The following is a 27,662-nucleotide window of genomic DNA, read 5'->3' as shown; positions in this document are numbered from 1 at the left end:
CCATCTACCCCGGTAATATACCGCACCCCATACTACCATGTAGCCCGGTAATATACCGCACCCTTTGTATCACTGCTCCCCATATATCGGCTACTCCTGTAATATACGGACAGCATTTCCCACCTTCTTTCATGACCCCCCCCCCCCCCCCATGTAATGAGTACTGTACCCATTGAGGTCCTTCTTCAGCTCCCAATGATCCCCAGTTGGGCCCGCTGCCCCTCTTTCGGGGTGACTGAGCACGGTGGGATGTAACGCCTTGTTTTGTTTCTTGCAGCCCCCCACTATGAGGCACTCCCCGGTCCAGCGCCATCTTACCCCCTTTGCCAGCCATCTCCTGCCCCCCGTGAAGCATGGCAAGCTGTTCCGTATCCGGGAGGGCGGCTGCTGGGATCAGGACGAGGAGGAAGAGGAGTCACCGCTGAAGAAAACATGCCGGCAGTCCCCGAGACAGCGCCGAGGGCGGAGGCAGCGGCTGCGGGTGCTGCGCTCCCTCTACATGCGCTTGTACAAGCGGACAATCTCACTGCCCTTCTACTGGAAGATGTGGGGCAGCCTGGGGGGGCGCAGGAGACGTTTTGGGTCCAGGAGGAGGGAAGGAGGAGGGGGGTCGGCAGGGATGGTGGTGGGGAAAGCACAGCGCTTGAGGCCTATGGAGGAGCCGTCACTGGCCAATCACATAGCAGAAGAGGATGCAGGTAAGGAGCCGCCACCACCGGCCCCCCGCTCCATCCGTCCCTCCCTCGTGACACCCCTCTTATCACCACCAGGTTCAACGCTTGGACTTCCGAACGGCTTCTCCCCTCTCCCCAGTGAGTCCGATGCCATCCTCATCAGCAATGTGTGCAGCATGGGGACAGCGGACAGCCCGGCCCCAAATGGCCCCCACAACCAAGGAGGCCGAACCCCAACTCCTGAGAAGGAGATCCCGGCCCCGGCACTAACCGAGGAGCACGTGGCCTGTGTTCAGAGTGAGTCCGTCCACCGGGAGAGTAATCCACGGATCGGCGGGGTCTAAACGCCACGCTCCCCCCCCCCCCCCCCCCCCAGCTTGGGCCGCATCGCCACGCTCCTCCCCCCCCTCCCCAGCTTGGGCCGCATCGCCACGCTCCTCCCCCCCCCCCCCCCCAGCTTGGGCCGCATCGCCACGCTCCTCCCCCCCCCCAGCTTGGGCCGCATCGCCACGCTCCTCCCCCCCCCCCAGCACGAGCCGCATCGCCACGCTCCTCCCCCCCCCCCCCAGCACGAGCCGCATCGCCACGCTCCCCCCCCCCCCTCCCCCCAGCACGGGCCGCATCGCCACGCTCCAACCCCCCCCCACCCCTCGCACGGGCAGCATCGCCACGCTTCCCCCCCCCTCCCCCGCACCTTAGGCAGGTGTGGAGGAACGCTGCACAGTAAGGAACTGCTGTGTGACCGCCCGTCGCCTCTGCCTTCGGCGGCCTTTCACTAGGTTTTTGCTCCCCCCTGAGAGCAGCACAATGCAGACAGAGACCTTGATTCCAGTGATGTCACTTACTGAGCTGTCTGCCGTCTCCTCTGCTGCAGATCCAGCAGTTATACAGAATTCAGGAATATGCTGGACTACCTGCAGCACGCCAAGTAGTCCTGTAATGATAAAATTACTGATTAATCAAAACTACACTAAGCAGCCCAGTAAGTGACACATTGGTGGAATCAGGGTCTCTGCCCTTACATCATGCTGCTCTTAGATTAGGTGCAAAAACCTGGTGCAGATTCCTTTTTGACATTGGCCGGATGTTTGGGGTCGTTGTCCGGCTGCAGAATGAATCCGAAGCCAATCAGACGCCTCCTGATGGGGTCACATGATGATGTATCCGCCAGGATTTCACAAATGTATTCTGTGGCCGGACAACAACCCCCAACATCCGGCCAATGTCATTAATGAGATCCCGTCTGTCTCGATCTGCACAACCTTGTACACGGGATCCGGGGTCACGTGATGAGTTGTGGATTATCAGGTGTCGGCGGATCAGTCTCTGCGTGTCGGCGGATCAGTCTCTGCGTGTCGGCGGATCAGTCTCTGCGTGTCGGCGGATCAGTCTCTGCGTGTCGGCGGATCAGTCTCTGCGTGTCGGCGGATCAGTCTCTGCGTGTCGGCGGCGGTCTCTGCGCGTCGGTCTCTGCGTCCTGGCGGTGATGTCTGTGGCGGTCTCGTCTCTCGCAGGTATCCTGGACCAGTTCCTGCAGACATACGGCAGTCTGATTCCGCTGGGGACAGACGAGGTGCTGGACAAGCTGGAGGACGTGTTCCAGCAGCCGTTCTCCACTCCTGCCAGGTACGTGTCCTCCAGAGCTGCGCGGTCGCAGTAGATGATGGGACGCCTCTGCTCCTCGTCTGCGGCTGGTCCCTATAGTAAGTGTTGCTGTTGTGCAGGAGGGCGGTGGTGCAGCACGTCATCCAGTCCTACCAGCGCCTCCCCGGGAACAACCTGGTGCGCAGCTTCCGCGTCACCTACAAGAGGCACGTGCTGAGCATGGACGACCTGGGAACACTGTACGGACAGAACTGGCTGAACGACCAGGTGTGCACCCGATGGCGGTAGTAGTGCTGCGCTGTGCGGGCGCCTGCAGCGGCACTGACGCCTTCTGTCTTTCAGGTGATGAACATGTATGGAGACTTGGTGATGGATGCTGTGCCGGAGAAGGTTAGTCCTGCCCCTGCGTCTCCTGTACACCATCGTGGACCTGATGAGGGTGGTGATACCAGACTTATAGCAGGGGCTGTACAGCCAGCCCTGTCCCATCCCCCGCTGCTGTGCGCTATAGAGCCCGGACCATCACTGTCCTATCTCATCACTTCTGCCCTCGCTGCTGAGAACTGCACGCGCCGCGCTGCTGTGCGCTATATCCTGTGCCATCTATGTCCTTAGTCATTGCTAATACCCTTAGTGCTGAGCACTGGCCGCCCAACATCGCTGTGCCTCTCCATTGTCCTCATTCCACTGTGCTTCCGTTTGCCAAGTGGTGCCGCCCTCTGCCCCCGCGTCGTGCCGCCCTCTGCCCCCGCGTCGTGCCGCCCTCTGCCCCCGCGTCGTGCCGCCCTCTGCCCCCGCGTCGTGCCGCCCTCTGCCCCCCGCGTCGTGCCGCCCTCTGCCCCCGCCTCGTGGTGCCTCACACGTGTACTGGTAGCCAGAGATGTTCAGTGCAGGCCACAGATCCTGCCTTGGGCGGCTGATAAGTGTCCTGTCCGTGTTCTGGCTGCGGTCGCCCCTCACCGGTGTCCGGTGCTTGGATGCCGCCATCTTCCCGAGGCTCGGGCCTTCACCAACTTTTCTTTTTTTTCAGGTTCATTTCTTCAACAGTTTTTTTTATGACAAGTTGAGAACAAAAGGATACGATGGAGTGAAGAGGTGGACGAAAAATGTGAGTACGAGTGCGGCGTCCGGACGTGATGGAGCCGCTGCCGGCCGCGCTCTTCACTGATGTCACTTGGGCTGTGAGTCGCCTTCCTCACCCGGTCTGGTGATTGATGGCGCCACTGCTGACCCCCGAGCTTCTCGCTCCCGCTGGTGTCACCCGCAGAATAGTGGATATTTTCTCAGATTGTGGGGAGATGTTTCCATGCTGAGGTTCACCGCCATATGTCCAGATATCCACGGACTGGACAAGTAACAGTAAAGCTCTCGGCGGGAGACCTCATGATCGAACCGTGGCCTCTCCTGTGACCGTCCCGGCCTGAGAACACTGCACAATAAGCCGATGACCGGAGATAACGTCAACCACAGAAGTAGGAGATGTCCTGTGGGACAATAAGGGATATTTTGTATCAGGAGGTGAGCGGCCTGTGATATCAGGTCTACTCCTAGCTGCCGGCCATAAGTCAGGTGTACCATGCCTCCCGATAACATCGGCAGAAGTGTCACCTCCAGGCCGCTCCCCTCCCACACGAGCGGTCGGTGAAGCAGGAGTTCACCTGAGTAACACGAGCGGTCGGTGGAGAAGGCGTTCACCTGAGTAACGCGAGTGGTCGGTGGAGCAGGAGTTCACCTGAGTAACGCGAGCGGTCGGTGGAGCAGGAGTTCACCTGAGTAACGCGAGCGGTCGGTGGAGCAGGAGTTCACCTGAGTAACGCGAGCGGTCGGTGGAGCAGGAGTTCACCTGAGTAACGCGAGCAGGAGTTCACCTGAGTAACGCGAGCGGTCGGTGGAGCAGGAGTTCACCTGAGTAACGCGAGCGGTCGGTGGAGCAGGAGTTCACCTGAGTAACGCGAGCGGTCGGTGGAGCATGAGTTCACCTGAGTAACGCGAGCCGACGGTGGAGTAGGAGTTCACCTGAGTAACGCGAGCGGTCGGTGGAGCAGGAGTTCACCTGAGTAACGCGAGCGGTCGGTGGAGCAGGAGTTCACCTGAGTAACGCGAGCGGTCGGTGGAGCAGGAGTTCACCTGAGTAACGCGAGCGGTCGGTGGAGCAGGAGTTCACCTGAGTAACGCGAGCGGTCGGTGGAGCAGGAGTTCACCTGAGTAACGCGAGCGGTCGGTGGAGCAGGAGTTCACCTGAGTAACGCGAGCGGTCGGTGGAGCAGGAGTTCACCTGAGTAACGCGAGCGGTCGGTGGAGCAGGAGTTCACCTGAGTAACGCGAGCGGTCGGTGGAGCAGGAGTTCACCTGAGTAACGCGAGCAGGAGTTCACCTGAGTAACGCGAGCGGTCGGTGGAGCAGGAGTTCACCTGAGTAACGCGAAGCGGTCGGTGGAGCAGGAGTTCACCTGAGTAACGCGAGCGGTCGGTGGAGCAGGAGTTCTTGGATTGGTGTATGTTCTCCTCAGTAACATCTGGTTCAGCACATAGGACTAGAATTAGTCTGGCTGTGCCCCCCCAAGGCGATGCCGTGTCTGCCCACCCTCCCCACATGGTCCAGATTGCTAGGATTCTAGCGTCCGCCTCTGGGGGTACATTGTCCATCTCGTGGTCCTCTGAAGTGGTGGCTCGCTGTACACTTGTGCTGTAGTGCGGTGCCCGGTATAACCTGGTCTCTTCTCTTCTAGGTGGACATTTTCAGTAAGCAGCTGCTGTTGATTCCCATACATCTGGAGGTTCACTGGTCTCTGGTCTGTGTGGACGTCACGAAGCGGACCATCACTTATTTTGATTCCCAGCGCACCCTGAACAGGCGCTGCCCCAAGGTAAGGCTTGTCTGTGCCCCCATCCAGGTATCTAATCCCATCCTCCCTTAGAACGTGTTCAGTAATCCCCGGCGCGAGGCCTCGGAGTCCATCGGTAAGACTTTTCCAGGCTGGCACATGAGGAGGACTCTGAAGTTCTGAAGAAAGTGTCGTACCGGGGTCTGAGAAGACCAAGGGTGTAACTGCTGCCACTAGGGGCATTAGGCCAGTAGGGTTTTCTTGCAGGCAGACTCCCTCACCTCCTCTTCTAAGTTCTTATTTGCCTTCGAGGTGGTGGTCGCAGACATTAAGTGTGAACAGCGCTGTTACCTCTGTATAAAGTGTAGTCGGGCCGGCTATGGCATCACCCATGCATTGCTATCGGCTCCTCTCTCCACAGAGGGAGGCAAACATATGGGGGGAGCAGTCTTGGCCGTTCTCCTTTTGTCTTGTTGGGACTGTTGCTGCTCGCCTCTTAGAGGTGGCTTCTTTTCTGACTAGGCTTGCATTCTGTGGTCACGTATGACCTAATCAGCTGCATGACGATACCGTGGGCCACGGTCACACTGCCTCCTGTCCTGTGAATCGGCAGTGTGGGCTTCAGCTGACCTTCACCTGTCTGCAGGGGATCCCCAGAGGGGGCAGAGGTTTCTCTCCCGTACCTTCTCTGTGGCTTTCTCCATCCTTACAGAGGTCTTCTAGTCAAGGCCTCGTGGCTGAGCGGCGTCCCTCGAGGTTCCCTACAGAACTTCTGTCTGAAAACCTCCCTCTTCATTATTCAGCTGCCTCATCGCCTCTCGTCTAGGTTCCCTCATCGCCTCTCGTCTAGGTTCCCTCATCGCCTCTCGTCTAGGTTCCCTCATCGCCTCTCGTCTAGGTTCCCTCGTCGCCTCTCGTCTAGGTTCCCTCGTCGCTTCTCGTCTAGGTTCCCTCGTCGCCTCTCGTCTAGGTTCCCTCGTCGCCTCTCGTCTAGGTTCCCTCGTCGCCTCTCGTCTAGGTTCCCTCGTCGCCTCTCGTCTAGGTTCCCTCGTCGCCTCTCGTCTAGGTTCCCTCGTCGCCTCTCGTCTGGGTTCCCTCGTCGCCTCTCGTCTGGGTTCCCTCGTCGCCTCTCGTCTGGGTTCCCTCGTCGCCTCTCGTCTGGGTTCCCTCGTCGCCTCTCGTCTGGGTTCCCTCGTCGCCTCTCGTCTGGGTTCCCTCGTCGCCTCTCGTCTGGGGTCCCTCGTCGCCTCTCGTCTGGGGTCCCTCGTCGCCTCTCGTCTGGGGTCCCTCGTCGCCTCTTGTCTGGGGTCCCTCGTGGCCTCTTTTTCTGGGGTCCCTCGTGGCCTCTTTTTCTGGGTTCCCTCGTGGCCTCTTTTTCTGGGTTCCCTCGTGGCCTCTTTTTCTCGGTTCCCTCGTGGCCTCTTTTTCTGGGTTCCCTCGTGGCCTCTTTTTCTGGGTTCCCTCGTGGCTTCCTTTTCTGGGGTCCCTCGTGGCTTCCTTTTCTGGGGTCCCTCGTGGCTTCCTTTTCTGGGGTCCCTCGTGGCTTCCTTTTCTGGGGTCCCTCGTGGCTTCCTTTTCTGGGGTCCCTCGTGGCTTCCTTTCTTCGGCGCTCCATTGGGAGACCCAGACGATTGGGTGTATAGTACTGCCTCCGGAGGCCACACAAAGCATTACACTAAAAAGTGTAAGGCCCCTCCCCTTCTGGCTATACACCCCCCGTGGGATCACGGGCTCACCAGTTTTCAAGCTTTGTGCGAAGGAGGTCAGACATCCACGCATAGCTCCACTGTTTAGTCAGCAGTAGCTGCTGACTATATCGGATGGAAGAAAAGAGGGCCCAGACTAGGGCCCCCAGCATGCTCCCTTCTCACCCCATCCCAATTGGCGGTGTTTGTTAAGGTTGAGGTACCCATTGCGGGTACGGAGGCTGGAGCCCACATGCTGCTTTCCTTCCTCATCCCCCTGAGGGGCTCTAAGGAAGTGGGATCTTACCGGCCCCCAAGCCCTGAGGCCGGGCTCCATCCACAGACCCGTAGAACCTGCTGGATACGGAGCTGGGTACCGTTCAGGGACAAGGCCCTGCATCATTCAGGTACTCTGTGTCCCCGTATGGACAGGCCGCGCACACTCCAGACTTGCTGGGTGTGCTAGTGCGCCGGGGGACAGTAGCGCTGTGCGCTGGGGTTACAGTCACTGCAGTTTCTCTGAGGGACTTTTTGTGTTGGGGACTGCCGCGCCGGCCGCCCCTGGAGCGGCGGCGCGGCTGAGACTTGTGGTGCGCCGGGGACTTAGCGCCGACCGTGCTTTTACGACGGCGGCGCTTATAAATCTAGTCCCCGGCTTTTGCAGCCTAGCTCCGCTTCGTTCCCGCCCCCCACCCTGTCAATCAGGGCAAGGGAGAGACGCTGTAAGATAGTCAGCGCCGAGGGCTGGAGTCTTATTTACATACTCCAGCCCTCTCACTGGGCACAGTGGGACGCAGGTTTCCCCGCACTTTGTCTGCACACGCCCAGGGGCCCGCCCCTCTCCACAGGACGCCGGCAGCCATTCCTACATGCAGTCTGGCTGGAGAACGGACACAGGCTCTGGGAGACCCAGACAAGGGATTTCTGGCGACCACACACCCGCGTTAAGCGGGCGGTAAGCAGCACATTAGTGCTGGCCCCACTAGTGCCCCAGTGTTATATTGGTGTATTTTTTCTCTATACCATATATATATATATATATATTGCACTGTAAGGTCGCTTCTTGGCTGTATACCCTATATTGCACTGAGGAGACGAAAACATGTCATCCGCAAAACGCAAGGGTGCCAAGACACAGGCTGCAGCTGCACAGCAATACGCTACTTGTGCCGCTTGTGGGGCTGATCTACCGGCAGGTTCCCATGACCCCCATTGTGTGCAATGTTCGGTCCCTGTGCCACTTCGTCAGCCGGAGCCTATGGTGGTAGTGGCCCAGGCAGAGTCGCCGGTGAACCCTGTCCCGGTGACGGGGACAGAGTTTGCAGTTTTTGCTGACAGGATGTCTGTCACTATGACAAAAATCCTGGAAACCTTGCAGTCCAGGCCAGTTACTCAGACCATGGACACTGCTGCGTCAATGTTCCCCGGTCCCCCTCAGTTGGAGTTAATCCGTGCTTCAAGGGGGTCCCAGGCATCTCAGGCTGACGGCTCTGACTCAGATGACAGTCCCAGGCAGCCTAAGCGAGCTCGCTGGGAGAGACCCTCCACGTCATCACGCGGATCAGGGTCTCAGCGAGAAGAGTCTCTACATGATGAGACAGAGGAGGGTGATCAGGAATCTAATCCTGAGACCGCTCTCAATCTGGATACTCCTGATGGTGACGCCATGGTAAATGACCTTATAGCGGCCATCAATAGACTGTTGGATATTTCTCCCCCAGCCCCTTCAGCAGAAGAGGCAGCTGCACAGCAGGAGAAGTTCCATTTCAGGTATCCCAAGCCTAAACTGAGTACTTTTCTGGACCACGCTGACTTCAGAGAATCAGTCCAGAAACACCATGCTTATCCAGACAAGCGTTTCTCCAAACGTCGTAAGGATACACGTTATCCCTTTCCCCCTGACGTGGTCAAACGCTGGACCCAGTGTCCAAAGGTGGATCCCCCAATCTCCAGGCTTGCGGCCAGATCCATAGTTGCAGTGGAGGATGGGGCTTCACTTAAAGATGCCAATGACAGACAGATGGACCTTTGGTTGAAATCTGTCTATGAAGCTATCGGCGCGTCGTTTGCTCCAGCATTCGCGGCCGTGTGGGCACTCCAAGCTATTTCAGCTGGTCTGGCACAGGTGGACTCTATCATACGTCCAGCAGTGCCGCAAGTGGAGTCCTTAACTTCGCAAATGTCTGCGTTTGCGACCTATGCTATCAACGCTGTCCTGGACTCTACGAGCCGTACCTCAATGGCGTCTGCCAACTCGGTGGTTTTGCGCAGAGCCTTGTGGTTAAAAGAATGGAAAGCGGATTCTGCTTCCAAAAAATGTTTAACCAGCTTGCCACTATCTGTAGACAGACTATTTGGTGAGCAATTGGCTGAAATCATTAAACAGTCCAAGGGTAAAGACTCCTCCTTACCCCAGCCCAGATCAAGCAAACCTCAACAAAGGAGGTGGCAGTCGAGGTTTCGGTCCTTTCGAGGCTCCGGCAAGACCCAGTTCTCCTCGTCCAAAGGGACTCAGAAGGAGCAAAGGGGCTCTGATTCCTGGCGGGCTCACTCACGCCCCAAGAAAGCAACCGGAGGAACCGCTTCCAAGGCGGCTGCCTCATGACTTTCGGCCTCCTCCCTCCGCATCCTCGGTCGGTGGCAGGCTCTCCCGCTTTTGCGACATTTGGCTGCCACAGGTCAAGGACCGGTGGGTAACAGACATTTTGTCTCACGGGTACAGGATAGAGTTCAGTTCTCGTCCTCCGCCTCGGTTCTTCAGAACTTCCCCACATCCCGACCGAGCAGATGCTCTTCTGCAGGCGGTGGGCTCACTAAGAGCAGAAGGAGTGGTGATCCCTGTTCCTCGTCAGGAACAAGGGCAAGGTTTTTACTCCAATCTCTTCGTGGTTCCAAAAAAGGACGGCTCGTTCCGTCCTGTTCTGGACCTAAAGCTGCTCAACAGGCATGTGAACGCCAGGCGGTTCCGGATGGAATCCCTCCGCTCCGTCATTGCCTCAATGTCTCAAGGAGATTTCCTTGCATCAATAGACATCAAGGATGCTTATCTCCACGTGCCAATTGCTACAGAGCACCAACGTTTTCTACGTTTTGTGATAAGAGACGAACATCTCCAGTTCGTAGCTCTGCCATTTGGTCTGGCGACAGCCCCACGGGTTTTCACCAAGGTCATGGCGGCAGTAGTAGCAGTCTTGCACTCCCAGGGACACTCGGTGATCCCTTACTTGGACGATCTACTTGTCAAAGCACCCTCTCAAGAGGCATGCCAACACAGCCTGAATGTTGCGCTGGAGACTCTCCAGACTTTCGGGTGGATCATCAACTTTTCAAAGTCAAATCTGTCACCGACTCAATCACTAACGTATCTTGGCATGGAGTTTCATACTCTCTCAGCGATAGTGAAGCTTCCGCTGGACAAGCAGCGGTCACTACAGACAGGGGTACAGTCTCTCCTTCATGGTCAGTCGCACTCCTTAAGGCGCCTCATGCACTTCCTAGGGAAGATGGTGGCAGCAATGGAGGCAGTCCCGTTTGCACAGTTTCATCTGCGCCCACTTCAATGGGACATTCTCCGCCAATGGGACGGGAAGTCAACTTCCCTGGACAGGAAAGTCTCCCTTTCCCAGACGGCCAAGGACTCTCTGCAATGGTGGCTTCTTCCCACCTCCTTATCACGGGGAAGATCATTCCTACCCCCATCCTGGGCAGTGGTCACGACAGACGCGAGTCTGTCAGGGTGGGGAGCAGTTTTTCTCCACCACAGGGCTCAAGGGACGTGGACTCAGCAGGAGTCCACCCTTCAGATCAATGTTCTGGAAATCAGGGCAGTGTATCTTGCCCTACAAGCCTTCCAGCAGTGGCTGGAAGGAAGGCAGATCCGAATTCAGTCGGACAACTCCACAGCGGTGGCATACATCAACCACCAAGGAGGGACACGCAGTCGGCAAGCCTTCCAGGAAGTCCGGCGGATTCTGTTGTGGGTGGAGGACAGAGCATCCACCATATCAGCGGTTCACATCCCGGGCATAGAAAACTGGGAAGCAGACTTCCTCAGTCGCCAGGGCATGGACGCAGGGGAATGGTCCCTTCACCCGGACGTGTTTCAGGAAATCTGTCGCCGCTGGGGGGTGCCGGACGTCGACCTAATGGCGTCGCGGCACAACAACAAGGTCCCGACGTTCATGGCGCGGTCTCGCGATCAAAGAGCTCTGGCGGCAGACGCCTTAGTGCAAGATTGGTCGCAGTTCCGGCTCCCTTATGTGTTCCCACCTCTGGCACTCTTGCCCAGAGTGCTACGCAAGATCAGATCCGATTGCAGCCGCGTCATACTCGTCGCCCCAGACTGGCCGAGGAGGTCGTGGTACCCGGATCTGTGGCATCTCACGGTCGGCCAACCGTGGACACTACCAGACCGACCAGACTTACTGTCCCAAGGGCCGTTTTTCCATCGGAATTCTGCGGCCCTGAACCTGACTGTGTGGCCATTGAGTCCTGGATCCTAGCGTCTTCAGGATTATCCCAAGGAGTCGTTGCCACCATGAGACAGGCTAGGAAGTCCACTTCTGCTAAGATCTACCACAGAACGTGGAGGATTTTCTTATCCTGGTGCTCTGCAAAAGGAGTATCCCCCTGGCCATTCGCGTTACCTACTTTTCTTTCCTTCCTGCAATCCGGGTTGGAAAAGGGCTTGTCGCTCGGCTCCCTTAAAGGGCAAGTCTCGGCACTATCCGTGTTTTTTCAGAAGCGTCTAGCACGACTTTCTAAGGTGCGCACGTTCCTGCAGGGGGTTTGTCATATCGTCCCTCCGTACAGACGGCCGTAAGATCCATGGGATCTAAACAGGGTACTAGTTGCTCTCCAGAAGCCGCCCTTCGAGCCTCTGAGGGATGTTTCTCTTTCTCGTCTCTCACAGAAAGTGGCCTTTCTAGTGGCGGTCACGTCTCTTCGGAGAGTGTCTGAGCTAGCAGCGCTGTCATCCAAGGCTCCCTTCCTGGTGTTCCACCAGGACAAGGTAGTGCTGCGCCCCATTCAGGAGTTTCTCCCTAAGGTGGTATCCTCTTTTCATCTTAATCAGGATATCTCTTTACCTTCCTTTTGTCCTCATCCAGTTCTTCGGTATGAAAGGGATTTACATTTGTTAGATCTGGTGAGAGCACTCAGAATCTACATTTCCCGCACGGCGCCCCTGCGCCGCTCGGATGCACTCTTTGTCCTTGTCGCTGGTAAGCGCAAAGGGTCGCAGGCTTCCAAAGCCACCTTGGCTCGATGGATCAAAGAACCAATTCTTGAAGCCTACCGTTCTGCTGGGCTTCCGGTTCCATCAGGGCTGAAGGCCCACTCTACCAGAGCCGTGGGTGCGTCCTGGGCATTACGACACCAGGCTCAACAGGTGTGCCAGGCAGCTACCTGGGCGAGTCTGCACACTTTCACCAAACATTATCAGGTGCATACCTATGCTTCGGCGGACGCCAGCCTAGGTAGAAGAGTCCTGCAGGCGGCAGTTGCCTCCCCGTAGGGGAGGGCTGTCTTTGCAGCTCTAACATGAGGTATTTCTTTACCCACCCAGGGACTGCTTTTGGACGTCCCAATCGTCTGGGTCTCCCAATGGAGCGCCGAAGAAGAAGGGAATTTTGTTACTTACCGTAAATTCCTTTTCTTCTAGCTCCTATTGGGAGACCCAGCACCCGCCCTGTTGTCCTTCGGGATTGTTGGTTTTGTTCGGGTACACATGTTGTTCATGTTGAACGGTTTTCAGTTCTCCGATGTTACTTCGGAGTGAATTTGTTTAAACCAGTTATTGGCTTTCCTCCTTCTTGCTTTAGCACTAAAACTGGTGAGCCAGTGATCCCACTGGGGGTGTATAGCCAGAAGGGGAGGGGCCTTACACTTTTTAGTGTAATGCTTTGTGTGGCCTCCGGAGGCAGTACTATACACCCAATCGTCTGGGTCTCCCAATAGGAGCTAGAAGAAAAGGAATTTACGGTAAGTAACAAAATTCCCTTCTTTCTGGGGTCCCTCGTGGCTTCCTTTTCTGGGGTCCCTCGTGGCTTCCTTTTCTGGGGTCCCTCGTGGCTTCCTTTTCTGGGGTCCCTCGTGGCTTCCTTTTCTGGGGTCCCTCGTGGCTTCCTTTTCTGGGGTCCCTCGTGGCTTCCTTTTCTGGGGTCCCTCGTGGCCTCCTTTTTTGGGGTCCCTCGTGGCCTCCTTTTCTGGGGTCCCTCGTGGCCTCCTTTTCTGGGGTCCCTCGTGGCTTCCTTTTCTGGGGTCCCTCGTGGCTTCCTTTTCTGGGGTCTCTCGTGGCCTCTTTTCTGGGGTCCCTCGTGGCTTCCTTTTCTGGGGTCCCTCGTGGCTTCCTTTTCTGGGGTCCCTCGTGGCTTCCTTTTCTGGGGTCCCTCGTGGCTTCCTTTTCTGGGGTCCCTCGTGGCTTCCTTTTCTGGGGTCCCTCGTGGCTTCCTTTTCTGGGGTCCCTCGTGGCTTCCTTTTCTGGGGTCCCTCGTGGCCTCTTTTCTGGGGTCTCTCGTGGCCTCTTTTCTGGGGTCTCTCGTGGCCTCTGTTCTCGGTTTCCTCAGTACTTATCTGATTTCGGGGAGTCCGGTCCAGGGCGGAGCTCCGCTCTGGCTTGTGTTTCTCTGTGTATATTAACCCCTTCCTCACATATGATTTTGTAGACCGGTCCGGATTGCGGTCTCGGGCGCTGAGCCTGCTCTGTCCTCGGCACATCACGTCTATGGTGGTCTTTTTTTTCTGACCACTCATTATCGCCCTCACAATGTAATGATGGGGCATCGGGGGCTTCCACGACCGCTCTAGACCCCGTCTCTGTTGTAACGAGGCCTCTGTGAAAAGTGTAAGAAAAACACAATAAATTCCAGTCGCCGCACGTTACCCCCAGAAAAAATAAGAAATAACATGGCCGTGGGGTTTCCACGAAAGTCCGATCTATCAAAATGCAGAATTACCGTATTGTTTGGTTTATAAGACGCACCCCACATAAACTATAATCCGGTGGGGTCTTACCAGAGGGGGGCAGCAGTGGTGGAGCGGGGTCAGAGGAGGCAGGAGCGGTGCTGGAGTACGGCAATGCTGCCCTCAGTGCAGCGGCTCTCCCAGATGCTCACTGTGGAAGGCGGCGCTGAGAGGCTCTGCTGCGCTGAGGGTGGTAGCGCTGAGAGGCTCTGCTGCGCTGAGGATGGTAGCGCTGAGAGGCTCTGCTGCGCTGAGGATGGTGGCGCTGAGAGGCTCTGCTGCGCTGAGGATGGTGGCGCTGAGAGGCTCTGCTGCGCTGAGGATGGTGGCGCTGAGAGGCTCTGCTGCGCTGAGGATGGTGGCGCTGAGAGGCTCTGCTGCGCTGAGGATGGTGGCGCTGAGAGGCTCTGCTGCGCTGAGGATGGTGGCGCTGAGAGGCTCTGCTGCGGTGCGGATGGCAGGTCTGACGCTCTGCTGCGCTGAGAGGCTCTGCTACGGTGCGGATGGCAGGTCTGAGGCTCTGCTGCGCTGAGAGGCTCTGCTGCGTTGCGGATGGCAGGTCTGAGGCTCTGCTGCGCTGAGAGGCTCTGCTGCGGTGCAGATGGCAGGTCTGAGGCTCTGCTGCGCTAAGAGGCTCTGCTACGGTGCGGATGGCAGGTCTGAGGCTCTGCTGCGCTGAGAGGCTCTGTTGCGGTGCGGATGGCAGGTCTGAGGCTCTGCTGCGGTGCGGATGGCAGGTCTGAGGCTCTGCTGCGGTGCGGATGGCAGGTCTGAGGCTCTGCTGCACTGAGAGGCTCTGCTGCGGTGCGGATGGCAGGTCTGACGCTCTGCTGCGCTGAGAGGCTCTGCTGCGGTGCGGATGGAAGGTCTGAGGCTCTGCTGTGCTGAGAGGCTCTGCTGCGGTGCAGATGGCAGGTCTGAGGCTCTGCTGCGCTGAGAGGCTCTGCTGCGGTGCAGATGGCAGGTCTGAGGCTCTGCTGCACTGAGAGGCTCTGCTGCGGTGCAGATGGCAGGTCTGAGGCTCTGCTGCGGTGCGGATGGCAGGTCTGAGGCTCTGCTGCGGTGCAGATGGCAGGTCTGAGGCTCTGCTGCGGTGTGTGACTGCCATCCTGAATGTCGGCGATTGTGGGATTCAAAGAATTGGCGCCCAGAGTTGGCACGCATGAAAATTGAGCCATTGGCAGAATCACAGCCTAGGTGTCATCTGCGCACGGCCTCTTCCGGGCACTGCTGTAAGACCAATGGGCCAGAGGCGGCGCCTGCGCAGATGAGATCTTGAGCCGAGAGCTCCATCCACACACACGCTGACTCTGAGCGCCGTTGTTTGACGCCCGCAGCTGCCGCCGGCCCTGCACCGTCACCACCACAGACTGTACAGCCACCGCCGACCCTGCACCGTCACCACCACAGACTGTACAGCCACCGCCGACCCTGCACCGTCACCACCACAGACTGTACAGCCACCACCGACCCTGCACCGTCACCACCACAGACTCTACAGCCACCGCCGACCCTGCACCGTCATCATCACAGACTGTACAGCCACCGCCGACCCTGCACCGTCACCACCACAGACTGTACAGCCACCGCCGACCCTGCACCGTCACCACCACAGACTGTACAGCCACCGCCGACCCTGCACCGTCACCACCACAGACTGTACAGCCACCGCCGACCCTGCACCGTCACCACCACAGACTGTACAGCCACCACCGACCCTGCACCGTCACCACCACGGACTCTACAGCCACCGCCGACCCTGCACCGTCATCATCACAGACTACAGCCACCGCCGACCCTGCACCGTCACCACCACAGATCCTGCACGGCTGCCACTTACCCTGCACCGCCACCACCACAGACTCTACAGCCGCCACCGACCCTGCACCGTCACCACCACAGACTCTACAGCTGCCACCGACCCTGCACCGTCACCACCACAGACTCTACAGCCACCGCCGACCCTTCACCGTCACCACCACAGATCCTGCACGGCTGCCACTTACCCTGCACCGTCATCATCACAGACTCTACAGCCGCCACCGACTCTGCACCGTCACCACCACAGACTCTACAGCCGCCACCGACCCTGCACCGTCACCACCACAGACTATACAGCCACCGCCGACCCTTCACCGTCACCACCACAGATCCTGCACGGCTGCCACTTACCCTGCACCGTCATCATCACAGACTCTACAGCCGCCACCGACTCTGCACCGTCACCACCACAGACTCTACAGCTGCCACCGACCCTGCACAGTCACCACCACAGACTCTACAGCCGCCACCGACCCTGCACCGTCACCATCACAGACTCTACAGCCACCACCGACCCTGCACCGTCACCACCACAGACTCTACAGCTGCCACCGACCCTGCACCGTCACCACCACAGACTCTACAGCTGCCACCGACCCTGCACCGTCACCACCACAGACTCTACAGCCGCCACCGACCCTGCACCATCACCATCACAGACTCTACAGCCACCGCCGACCCTGCACCGTCACCACCACAGACTCTACAGCCGCCACCGACTCTGCACCGTCACCACCACAGACTCTACAGCTGCCGCCGGCCCTGCACAGTCACCACCACAGACTCTACAGCTGCCACCGACCCTGCACCGTCACCACCACAGACTCTACAGCTGCCACCGACCCTGCACCGTCACCACCACAGATCCTGCACGGCTGCCACTTACCCTGCACCGCCACCATCACAGACTCTACAGCCGCCACCGACCCTGCACAGTCACCATCACAGACTGTACAGCCACCGCCGACCCTGCACCGTCATCACAGATCCTGCACGGCTGCCACTTACCCTGCACCGTCACCATCACAGACTCTACAGCCGCCACCAACCCTGCACCGTCACCACCACAGACTCTACAGCCGCCACCGACCCTGCACCGTCACCACCACAGACTCTACAGCCACCGCCGACCCTGCACCGTCACCACCACAGATCCTGCACGGCTGCCACCGACTCTGCACCGTCACCACCACAGACTCTACAGCCGCCACCGACCCTGCACCATCACCACCACAGACTCTACAGCCGCCACCGACCCTGCACCGTCACCACCACAGACTGTACAGCCACCACCGACCCTGCACCGTCGCCACCAAAGACTCTACAGCCACCGACCCTGCACCGTCACCACCACAGACTCTACAGCCACCACCGACCCTGCACCGTCACCACCACAGACTCTACAGCTGCCACGGACTCTGCACAGTCACCACCACAGACTGTACAGCCACCACCGACCCTGCACCGTCACCACCACAGACTCTACAGCTGCCACCGACCCTGCACCGTCACCACCACAGATCCTGCACGGCTGCCACTTACCCTGCACCGCCACCATCACAGACTCTACAGCCGCCACCGACCCTGCACAGTCACCATCACAGACTGTACAGCCACCGCCGACCCTGCACCGTCATCACAGATCCTGCACGGCTGCCACTTACCCTGCACCGTCACCATCACAGACTCTACAGCCGCCACCGACCCTGCACCGTCACCACCACAGACTCTACAGCTGCCACCGACCCTGCACCGTCATCATCACAGACTCTACAGCTGCCACCGACCCTGCACCGTCACCACCACAGACTCTACAGCTGCCACCGACCCTGCACCGTCACCACCACAGACTCTACAGCCGCCACCGACCCTGCACCGTCACCACCACAGACTCTACAGCCGCCACTGACCCTGCACCGTCACCACCACAGACTCTACAGCCGCCACCGACCCTGCACCGTCACCACCACAGACTGTACAGCCACCACCGACCCTGCACCGTCACCACCAAAGACTCTACAGCCACCGACCCTGCACCGTCACCACCACAGACTCTACAGCTGCCACCGACTCTGCACCGTCACCACCACAGACTCTACAGCTGCCGCCGGCCCTGCACAGTCACCACCACAGACTCTACAGCTGCCACCGACCCTGCACCGTCACCACCACAGACTCTACAGCTGCCACCGACCCTGCACCGTCACCACCACAGATCCTGCACGGCTGCCACTTACCCTGCACCGCCACCATCACAGACTCTACAGCCGCCACCGACCCTGCACAGTCACCATCACAGACTGTACAGCCACCGCCGACCCTGCACCGTCATCACAGATCCTGCACGGCTGCCACTTACCCTGCACCGTCACCATCACAGACTCTACAGCCGCCACCAACCCTGCACCGTCACCACCACAGACTCTACAGCCGCCACCGACCCTGCACCGTCACCACCACAGACTCTACAGCCACCGCCGACCCTGCACCGTCACCACCACAGATCCTGCACGGCTGCCACCGACTCTGCACCGTCACCACCACAGACTCTACAGCCGCCACCGACCCTGCACCATCACCACCACAGACTCTACAGCCGCCACCGACCCTGCACCGTCACCACCACAGACTGTACAGCCACCACCGACCCTGCACCGTCGCCACCAAAGACTCTACAGCCACCGACCCTGCACCGTCACCACCACAGACTCTACAGCCACCACCGACCCTGCACCGTCACCACCACAGACTCTACAGCTGCCACCGACTCTGCACAGTCACCACCACAGACTGTACAGCCACCACCGACCCTGCACCGTCACCACCACAGACTCTACAGCTGCCACCGACCCTGCACCGTCACCACCACAGATCCTGCACGGCTGCCACTTACCCTGCACCGCCACCATCACAGACTCTACAGCCGCCACCGACCCTGCACAGTCACCATCACAGACTGTACAGCCACCGCCGACCCTGCACCGTCATCACAGATCCTGCACGGCTGCCACTTACCCTGCACCGTCACCATCACAGACTCTACAGCCGCCACCGACCCTGCACCGTCACCACCACAGACTCTACAGCTGCCACCGACCCTGCACCGTCATCATCACAGACTCTACAGCTGCCACCGACCCTGCACCGTCACCACCACAGACTCTACAGCTGCCACCGACCCTGCACCGTCACCACCACAGACTCTACAGCCGCCACCGACCCTGCACCGTCACCACCACAGACTCTACAGCCGCCACTGACCCTGCACCGTCACCACCACAGACTCTACAGCCGCCACCGACCCTGCACCGTCACCACCACAGACTGTACAGCCACCACCGACCCTGCACCGTCACCACCAAAGACTCTACAGCCACCGACCCTGCACCGTCACCACCACAGACTCTACAGCTGCCACCGACTCTGCACCGTCACCACCACAGACTCTACAGCTGCCACCGACCCTGCACCGTCCCCACCACAGACTCTACAGCTGCCACCGACCCTGCACCGTCACCACCACAGACTCTACAGCTGCCACCGACCCTGCACCGTCCCCACCACAGACTCTACAGCCACCGCCGACCCTGCACCGTCACCACCACAGACTCTACAGCTGCCACCGACCCTGCACCGTCATCATCACAGACTCTACAGCTGCCACCGACCCTGCACCGTCACCACCACAGACTCTACAGCTGCCACCGACCCTGCACCATCACCATCACAGACTCTACAGCTGCCACCGACCCTGCACCGTCCCCACCACAGACTCTACAGCTGCCACCGACCCTGCACCGTCACCACCACAGACTCTACAGCCGCCACCGACCCTGCACCGTCACCACCACAGACTCTACAGCTGCCACTGACTCTGCACCGTCACCACCACAGACTCTACAGCCGCCACCGACCCTGCACCGTCACCACCACAGACTCTACAGCTGCCACCGACCCTGCACCGTCCCCACCACAGACTGTACAGCCACCACCGATCCTGCACCGTCCCCACCACAGACTCTACAGCTGCCACCGACCCTGCACCGTCACCACCACAGACTGTACAGCTGCCACCGACCCTGCACCGTCACCACCACAGACTCTACAGCTGCCACCGACTCTGCACAGTCACCACCACAGACTACAGCTGCCACCGACCCTGCACCGTCACCACCACAGACTCTACAGCCACCACCGACCCTGCACCGTCATCATCACAGACTCTACAGCTGCCACCGACCCTGCACCGTCACCACCACAGACTCTACAGCCACCGCCGACCCTGCACCGTCACCACCACAGACTCTACAGCCACCGCCGACCCTGCACCGTCACCACCACAGACTCTACAGCTGCCACCGACCCTGCACCGTCATCATCACAGACTCTACAGCTGCCACCGACCCTGCACCGTCACCACCACAGACTCTACAGCTGCCACCGACCCTGCACCATCACCATCACAGACTCTACAGCCGCCACCGACCCTGCACCGTCACCACCACAGACTACAGCTGCCACCGACCCTGCACCGTCACCACCACAGACTCTACAGCCGCCACCGACCCTGCACCGTCACCACCACAGACTCTACAGCCACCGCCGACCCTGCACCTTCACCACCACAGACTCTACAGCCACCACCGACCCTGCACCGTCATCATCACAGACTCTACAGCTGCCACCGACCCTGCACCGTCACCACCACAGACTCTACAGCCACCGCCGACCCTGCACCGTCACCACCACAGACTCTACAGCTGCCACCGAGCCTGCACCGTCATCATCACAGACTCTACAGCTGCCACCGACCCTGCACCGTCACCACCACAGACTCTACAGCTGCCACCGACCCTGCACCATCACCATCACAGACTCTACAGCCGCCACCGACCCTGCACCGTCACCACCACAGACTACAGCTGCCACCGACCCTGCACCGTCACCACCACAGACTCTACAGCCGCCACCGACCCTGCACCGTCACCACCACAGACTCTACAGCCACCGCCGACCCTGCACCGTCACCACCACAGACTGTACAGCCACCGACCCTGCACCGTCACCACCACAGACTCTACAGCCGCCACCGACTCTGCACCGTCACCACCACAGACTCTACAGCTGCCACCGACCCTGCACCGTCATCATCACAGACTCTACAGCTGCCACCGACTCTGCACCGTCACCACCACAGCGGGCTCTCCTCGCCATAACAGTGCCAGACATGTGCACTGTAGCTGTGGTTTATCACATTGTGGGGCTCAGAAGAGAGGGGGGCATTTGAATTTGGGAGCACAGATTTTGCTGGCTTTGTGCCACCAGTAATGTGAACACCCCTATATTTCCATTAATAGATGATGGATCTGAGTGGGGACTTGTATTTTGTGGGTTGAATTGAATGCTATTCGTTGACAATTGGGGTACAGAACATTTTGGATCAGGTCACATTTATCCTGTGCTCTATGCTGAGCGCTTACATCGGGGTTTCCATCTACATCTCCGAAATATGTAATTCAGGTGAAACCTTCGGAGGATCCATTCACTAGTGAGGCAGCAGAGTTACTCCAGACTCTGTTTGGCCTGGATCAGAGGTGTCCGTCTTTTGAAAGGTGAACAAAACTGTTGATGACCGCACTTCTGTGCACGAGTAAAAAGATGCACACCGCCGGAGCACAGGCCAGACGTGAGGTCACAGTGACTGATTCAGACAAACTTCCCAACCGAAAACTCCGAGATTTACACATAATCTCCGGTGTAAGCGCTCAGAGTGGAGCGCAGGATAAATGTGAGCTGCGCCGTACTACCAACATTTATTCTATGTGCACACTAGAAAAGTGATTTTTCTCAAGAAAATTTCTTGAGAAACTTCTGGGAGTTGAAGATAACCGCACCTCCGGTAAAATACCGCACAAAAACCGCGGGAAAAACGCATGCGTTTTTGCCGCGGTTTTTCCGCAGGTTGGTCCCTGCATTTTTTTTTTTTTTTTATGCTGAACTGCAATAAATAATATAGATTATAGATAGATAATGGATAGAGGATAGATGAGAAAGACCTATATAATGTACCACCTCCCTGCATATTCTAAGCTGGCACCCTATGGTGCCTTTCATGTGGCACTAAAGGATGCCCAACCTTGTATTTTAGCCAAAAAATAAATAATTAAAAAAAAAAAAAAAAAAACACGTAGGGTTCCCCCATACTTTTGTAGCCAGCTAGGGTAAAGCAGACGGCTGCAGTCTGCAAACCACAGCTGGCAGCTTTACCTTGGCTGGTAATCCAAAACAGAGGGCACCCCACGCTGTTATTTTACATTAAATAAATAATTTAAAACAAAACGTGGGGTCCCCCCCATATTGGATCACCAGCCAAGGTAAAGCGGACAGCTGTGGTCTGGTATTCTCAGACTAGGGAGGTCCACTGTTATTGGACACTCCCCAGCCTAAAAATAGCAGGATGCAGCTACCCCAGAAGTGGCGCATCCATTAGACGTGCCAATCCTGGCGCTTCGCCCCAACTCATCCCGTTGCCCTGGTGCGGTGGCAAACTGGGTAATATATGGAGTTGATGCCAGATGTGTAATGTCACCTGGCATCAAGCCCTGGGGTTGGTGATGTCACGCGTCTATCAGATACCCGACATCACCAACCCAGTCAGTAAGAAATAAAAAATAGACAACAAAAAAAGTTTTATTTGAAAAAACACTCCCCACATTCCCTCTTTCACCAATTTATTGACAAGAACAATCAAATCCGCGTCCGGCGTAATCCAATAAGGGGATCCCATGATATCCATACCATAGTCACTGTCCCAGTCCATGAAGAACAGAATGTTCCCCATTGGCTGGGAAAGCAATGCAGTGACCTGAGCTAACATCAATAGCCCAGGTCACTGCAGGGGATGACGAGCGCTGCTGTCAGGAGGTTAGATGAGACCATTACCTGCTGTGATCATCTCCTGCAGTCCTGCCATCAGCGCTGTCACTGACTTCTATGCCCGCCGCGTTGTCAGCAGTATCGCGAGAGCCCGTGACGTCACCGCTAGTGACAGTCTCGGGCCGCGGGTATAGACAGCAGTGACAGCAGTGACCGCGGTGACGTCAGGAGGCAGGAGATCGTCACAGCAGGTAATGATCTCTTCTCACCTCCTGACAGCAGCGCTCGGCATCCCCGCAGCTGCACGCACTGCTGTCAGTGTCTGCCTGCGCTGCAGCGTGACAAGCTGCTGACACTGCGGGCACACACTGACACTGCAGGGCGGGCAGCGGCGGGGCCGGAGCGGGACACAGACTGTACGGGCACCTGGAGGTCACACGGAAGTGCTTGTGTGCGGCGTCCAGGGAGTGTGACGTGTGTTTACTCTGCTCCGCTTCCTCTCCTGGCATAATGACATCACTCCCTGCAAAACCGCGGGTAAAAACGGCCTAGTGCGCACAGGGCCTTAGAGGCAGAATGAACAAATCAGTAGCACTGGAAGACTTGGCTTTATTTATTTTGTACGCGGATCACCTCGCGGTGTAAGTGATTAGGCGGCTTTATTCCTCTGGGCAGTGCGATTACAGCAATATCAGGTTCAGTAGTTTGTTTTTTTTGGTTTGTTGACTATCTCACTAAAAATTGTTTTTGTTTTTTTTTTTCATTTTTTTTTTTACAAAATGAAGGTATTTTTGCATCACTGGGCTTTGAAGTCTGTAGTGTTTTTTTTTGTTTTTTTTTTTTGTGCCGATAGTCATGTGAGGGCTTGTGTTTTGCAGGATTAGCCACATAATAGTTGTGATCACTTTCTATTGAAGCAGAAACCTGAAGACTCCGCAGCTCAGGAGTTTTATTTATTTTTTTCTCTGTTCATCGTGCCATAGGTAAGAGCTTCATGCGTCAGGTTGCTGCGATTACAAAGCTGCCACGTTTATATTGTTTTTTTTTATGTTTCGTCGCTTTTACTCCATAAAATCAATTTTATAGAAAAAAGAACCATTTTTGCATTGCTCTATTCTGAAAGTAGTATGTTTATTTTTCACTGATGGAGCTGTATAGCGGTTGTTTTTTGCAGGACATGATGGCGATTTCAGCATTTCGATTTTTATCTATATAAGACTTTTTGATCGAGTTTTATTCCACTTTTTATCTCAGCCGTGTGATGATGATTTTTTTTTTTTTTTGTTTTTACGGTGTTCACTGAAGGAGTTATTTGGTGTGACTGTTTTTTTTTTATAGATCAAGTTGTTACTGACGCGGTGATAACCAATATGTGCACGGTTTTGGATTTTACATAAATGTAACTATCGGAATTTTATTTTCTGATTTCCCCACCCCCCCTTCTTCCCTCTCTGGGATGTCACCGCTCTAATCGCAGGTATAACGTACAGTAACGCTCCATCATTGCAGCACACTGCGGCCTCCAGAGCTGCACTCAAGCTCCAGAGACCGTGCTGCAGCATGATCCCTCAGGCTTCCCGTAGTCAGGTGACCCAATGTACAGGGACACTCCATCATTGCAGCACACTGCGGCCTCCAGAGCTGCACTCAAGCTCCAGAGACCGTGCTGCAGCATGATCCCTCAGGCTTTCTGTAGTCAGGTGACCCAATGTACAGGGACGCTCCATCATTGCAGCACACTGCGGCCTCCAGAGCTGCACTCAAGCTCCAGAGACCGTGCTGCAGCATGATCCCTCAGGCTTCCTGTAGTCAGGTGACCCAATGTACAGGGACGCTCCATCATTGCAGCACACTGCGGCCTCTTGTAAAATGAAAGTGTATTTTGATGTCCCCAGTTGCTCGGAAAAGACAGTGATTCCTCCCGCTCCGTCCTTCCTTCCCGCTCCGCCCTTCCTCCCGCTGAAGGCGCCTCCTACCTTTTTATCTGGGGGAAGTTGTCCTCGGTGTTCTTTCCTAAGGGTTTGCTCTCGTTTCCACCTAGACATGGATGGACCTTCTAGCGCCTTCTCTCCTTCTTCCCGGACAGCCCTTTGTAACAGATACTGATTTCTTGAATCAGGGTAGCCATTGGTAAAGTTTATTGCACCAGTAGTAGGTCACCTACATTATGGGTCACGGCTCGGCCACCAGCTCTGGGGGCTTCTTGGTCGTTTGCCCTCTGCTTCTCCAGTGTAAGGCGGATGCCCGGACCTCATCCATTTCTTTAGGGAGCTCAAATTTGTGACATTGGATGCTTCTCTTGAAAGCGAGGTGGCGGGGCATCGGTGGATTAGACACCCGGTTGTGGTACGTCTTCTGTTCCCAACCCTTGGGACCACCAGTGGTGCCGACGCGACATTACTGCAGTAGGTGATTGGTCACGGGACCACCAGGGCATTAATAAGCTGGGGTTGGAAATGCCCGGTCATCCTCTAGGATTGATCACTCCAGGTCATTGACGTTTTTGAAGTTTGTTCTCCTAGATTTCCTTAGTTTGTGCCATAATAATTTTGTATTTCTATAGCACCAACCTATACTAGAGCGCTTAATAATTGGTAGGGAACGGGGACAAGGATTCATCTCACTGTACAAAGTAACCCAGAAGGTAGATTATTGAGGATATGTAATAGGCACGATCTATTACGGCTCACTGAAAACTGTGCTCAATGGGATGGTCTGCGGTAGAGCATTCCAGAGAATTGTGGCAGCACAAGGAAAGTCTTGGAGACTGAAGCGGGAGGTTTGGATTATGAAGGACCTGCTGCATAGAAGCCTTCGCGACAGGTACTGCCGCCTCCATTCTCTACCGTGAGCGGTGACTTGTTTTTTGTAAGCTGACATACTATCCGTAGGGTCTTCTAAGTACAGGCGTCATCTTATGTAAAACTTTGGATATTAAATGACTGATCTTCCATTTTACAACCCAGAACCGTAATGTTCACAATAACTGTGTCTCCTTTTCACAGCACATAGCCAAATATCTCCAGGCGGAAGCGATAAAGAAGGAGAGGCCAGAGTTTGAGAGCGACTGGAAGGGATTCTTCAAAATGGTATGTGCGGGACAGTGCTGCGCCCATGGCGGTGCCGCGGGACAGTGCTGCGCCCATGGCGGTGCCGCGGGACAGTGCTGCGCCCATGGCGGTGCCGCGAGGTCTGCTGCGCCCATGGCGGTGCCGCGAGGTCTGCTGCGCCCATGGCGGTGCCGCGAGGTCTGCTGCGCCCATGGCGGTGCCGCGAGGTCTGCTGCGCCCATGGCGGTGCCGCGAGGTCTGCTGCGCCCATGGCGGTGCCGCGAGGTCTGCTGCGCCCATGGCGGTGCCGCGAGGTCTGCTGCGCCCATGGCGGTGCCGCGAGGTCTGCTGCTAATTGCTCCTCTTGCATTTCAGAATGTGGCGCGTCAAAACAATGATAGCGACTGTGGAGCGTTTGTGCTGCAGGTGAGATGACACTACTCCCTCAGTTACATCCCTGCTCCTCCTCCTCCTCCTCCGCGGCGCGGATAGATAACGGTCTCTTCTCTCCCTGACAGTACTGCAAGTTCCTCGCCTTGGAGCTCCCGTTTACATTCGGGCAGCAGGATATGCCAAAACTCCGGCGCCAGATGTACAAGGAGCTGTGTCACTGCAGGCTGACAATGTGAACGGAGACGTCTGGACTGAGCCCGGATCAGTATCGGGGGGCGTCTGACATGTGTAACTGCCCGGGGGTTGTGTGGGGAATGTCCACCACCGGCCACCCTCCCAGGCTCAATCTGGAGCCTCCATTGTAAATCGCTTTGTGGAGTAAGGTTTTTTTTTTTTTGTTTATTAAAAAAAAATAAAAATAAAACTAAAAAAAAAAAAAAAAACTAAAAAAGCCCCCCTCTAAGGTTTCTGCCACCCCCCCGCCCTCCTCCGTCGTCCCCGAAGTCTGTTCATGTCTGCGTCCAGCATTCTCACCCTCATAAGCCACAGACCGTCTTTCATCTTTGTCCTTCTTTTGTTTTTTTTTTTCTTTTTGTATTTTTTCTTATTTAATGGTTTCTGGGGGGGGAAAAAAATTTGTAGTTTTTTTTTTTTTTTTTTTTTTTTTTTGGAGGGGTCAGAAAACAAAAGAATTAAAAGTTGTATAGAAAACCTGTGTGTACAGCGGTGCTCACTGATCAGTCTCCCCGGGCTGTTCTTTACTTCTCCATGTGCTGTTTATGCTGCTGTGCAGGGGGAGGGGGGTGTCCTTTATCGAGTGCTCAGATCTTCTCTGGATGAAGGGTCTACACTGTGTGCAGAATTATTAGGCAAATGAGTATTTTGCTCACATGATACTTGTTATACATGTCGTCCTACTCCAAGCTGTATAGGCTGAGAGCCAACTACCAATGAAGTAACTCCGGTGATGTGCATCTCTGTAATGAGGAGGGGTGCGGTGTAATGACATAAACACCCTATATAAGGGGGGCTTCATTATTAGGCAACTTCCTTTTCTTTTGGCAAAATGGGTCAGAAGAGAAATTTGACAGACTCTGAAAAGTCCATATTGTGAGATGTCTTGCAGAGGGATGCAGCAGTCTTGAAACTTTTAAAGTGTGATCACCGAACAATCAAGTGTTTCATGGCAAATAGCCAACAGGGTCACAAGAAGCGTGCTGGGCAAAAAAGGTGCAAAATAACTGCCCATGAATTGAGGAAAATCAAGCGTGAAGCTGCCAAGATGCCATTTGCCACCAGTTTGGCCATATTTCAGAGCTGCAACGTTACTGGAGTATCAGAAAGCACAAGGTGTGCCATACTCAGGGACAGGCCAAGGTAAGGAAGGCTGAAAACCACCACCTCTGACCAAGAAACAAGATAAAACCTCAAGACCAGGCCAAGAAATATCTGAAGACTGATTCCTTTCTCGCCTTTTCATTGGGGGACACAGACAGTGGGTATTATGGTGTCTCCAGGGGGGCGTGACACTAGATTGAAAATGTGTTAGCTCCTCCCCCCACAGCATATACCACAGCTAGGCAGGAAACTAGCTCAGTTTTTTTCTAGTGTCAGCAGGGAGGCTGACATGTCTGGCCTGAGCTCTACCAGGTGCCTTAGGCCAGCTTATTTTGTTTTTATTTTTTATTTTGTTTTTTTCTTATTCATTCTATTTTTAATTTTGGGGCAATACCAGGATGCCTGCCGCCCTCGTTCCCCCCGCGTACGGGCA

General features: G+C 56.4%; 1 protein-coding gene across 1 annotated transcript; it reads left to right on the top strand.

Annotated features, from left to right (window-relative positions):
- Positions 1 to 244: 244 nt before the first annotated feature.
- Positions 245 to 26,584, top strand: SENP3 (SUMO specific peptidase 3). The gene is made up of 10 exons (XM_075343290.1): positions 245 to 698; positions 771 to 971; positions 2,189 to 2,300; positions 2,399 to 2,546; positions 2,622 to 2,669; positions 3,310 to 3,387; positions 5,008 to 5,145; positions 25,454 to 25,537; positions 25,874 to 25,924; positions 26,017 to 26,584. The coding sequence occupies exons 1-10, from the start codon at positions 287 to 289 to the stop codon at positions 26,125 to 26,127; spliced, it is 1,383 nt and encodes a 460-aa protein (XP_075199405.1). The 5' UTR covers positions 245 to 286; the 3' UTR covers positions 26,128 to 26,584.
- The last annotated feature ends 1,078 nt before the right edge of the window (positions 26,585 to 27,662 follow it).

Source organism: Anomaloglossus baeobatrachus, chromosome 4 (genome assembly GCF_048569485.1).
Source record: "Anomaloglossus baeobatrachus isolate aAnoBae1 chromosome 4, aAnoBae1.hap1, whole genome shotgun sequence".
NCBI lineage: Eukaryota > Metazoa > Chordata > Amphibia > Anura > Aromobatidae > Anomaloglossus > Anomaloglossus baeobatrachus.
Note: the sequence above shows the minus strand (reverse complement) of the source record. Positions and strands in the feature narration are given on the sequence as shown.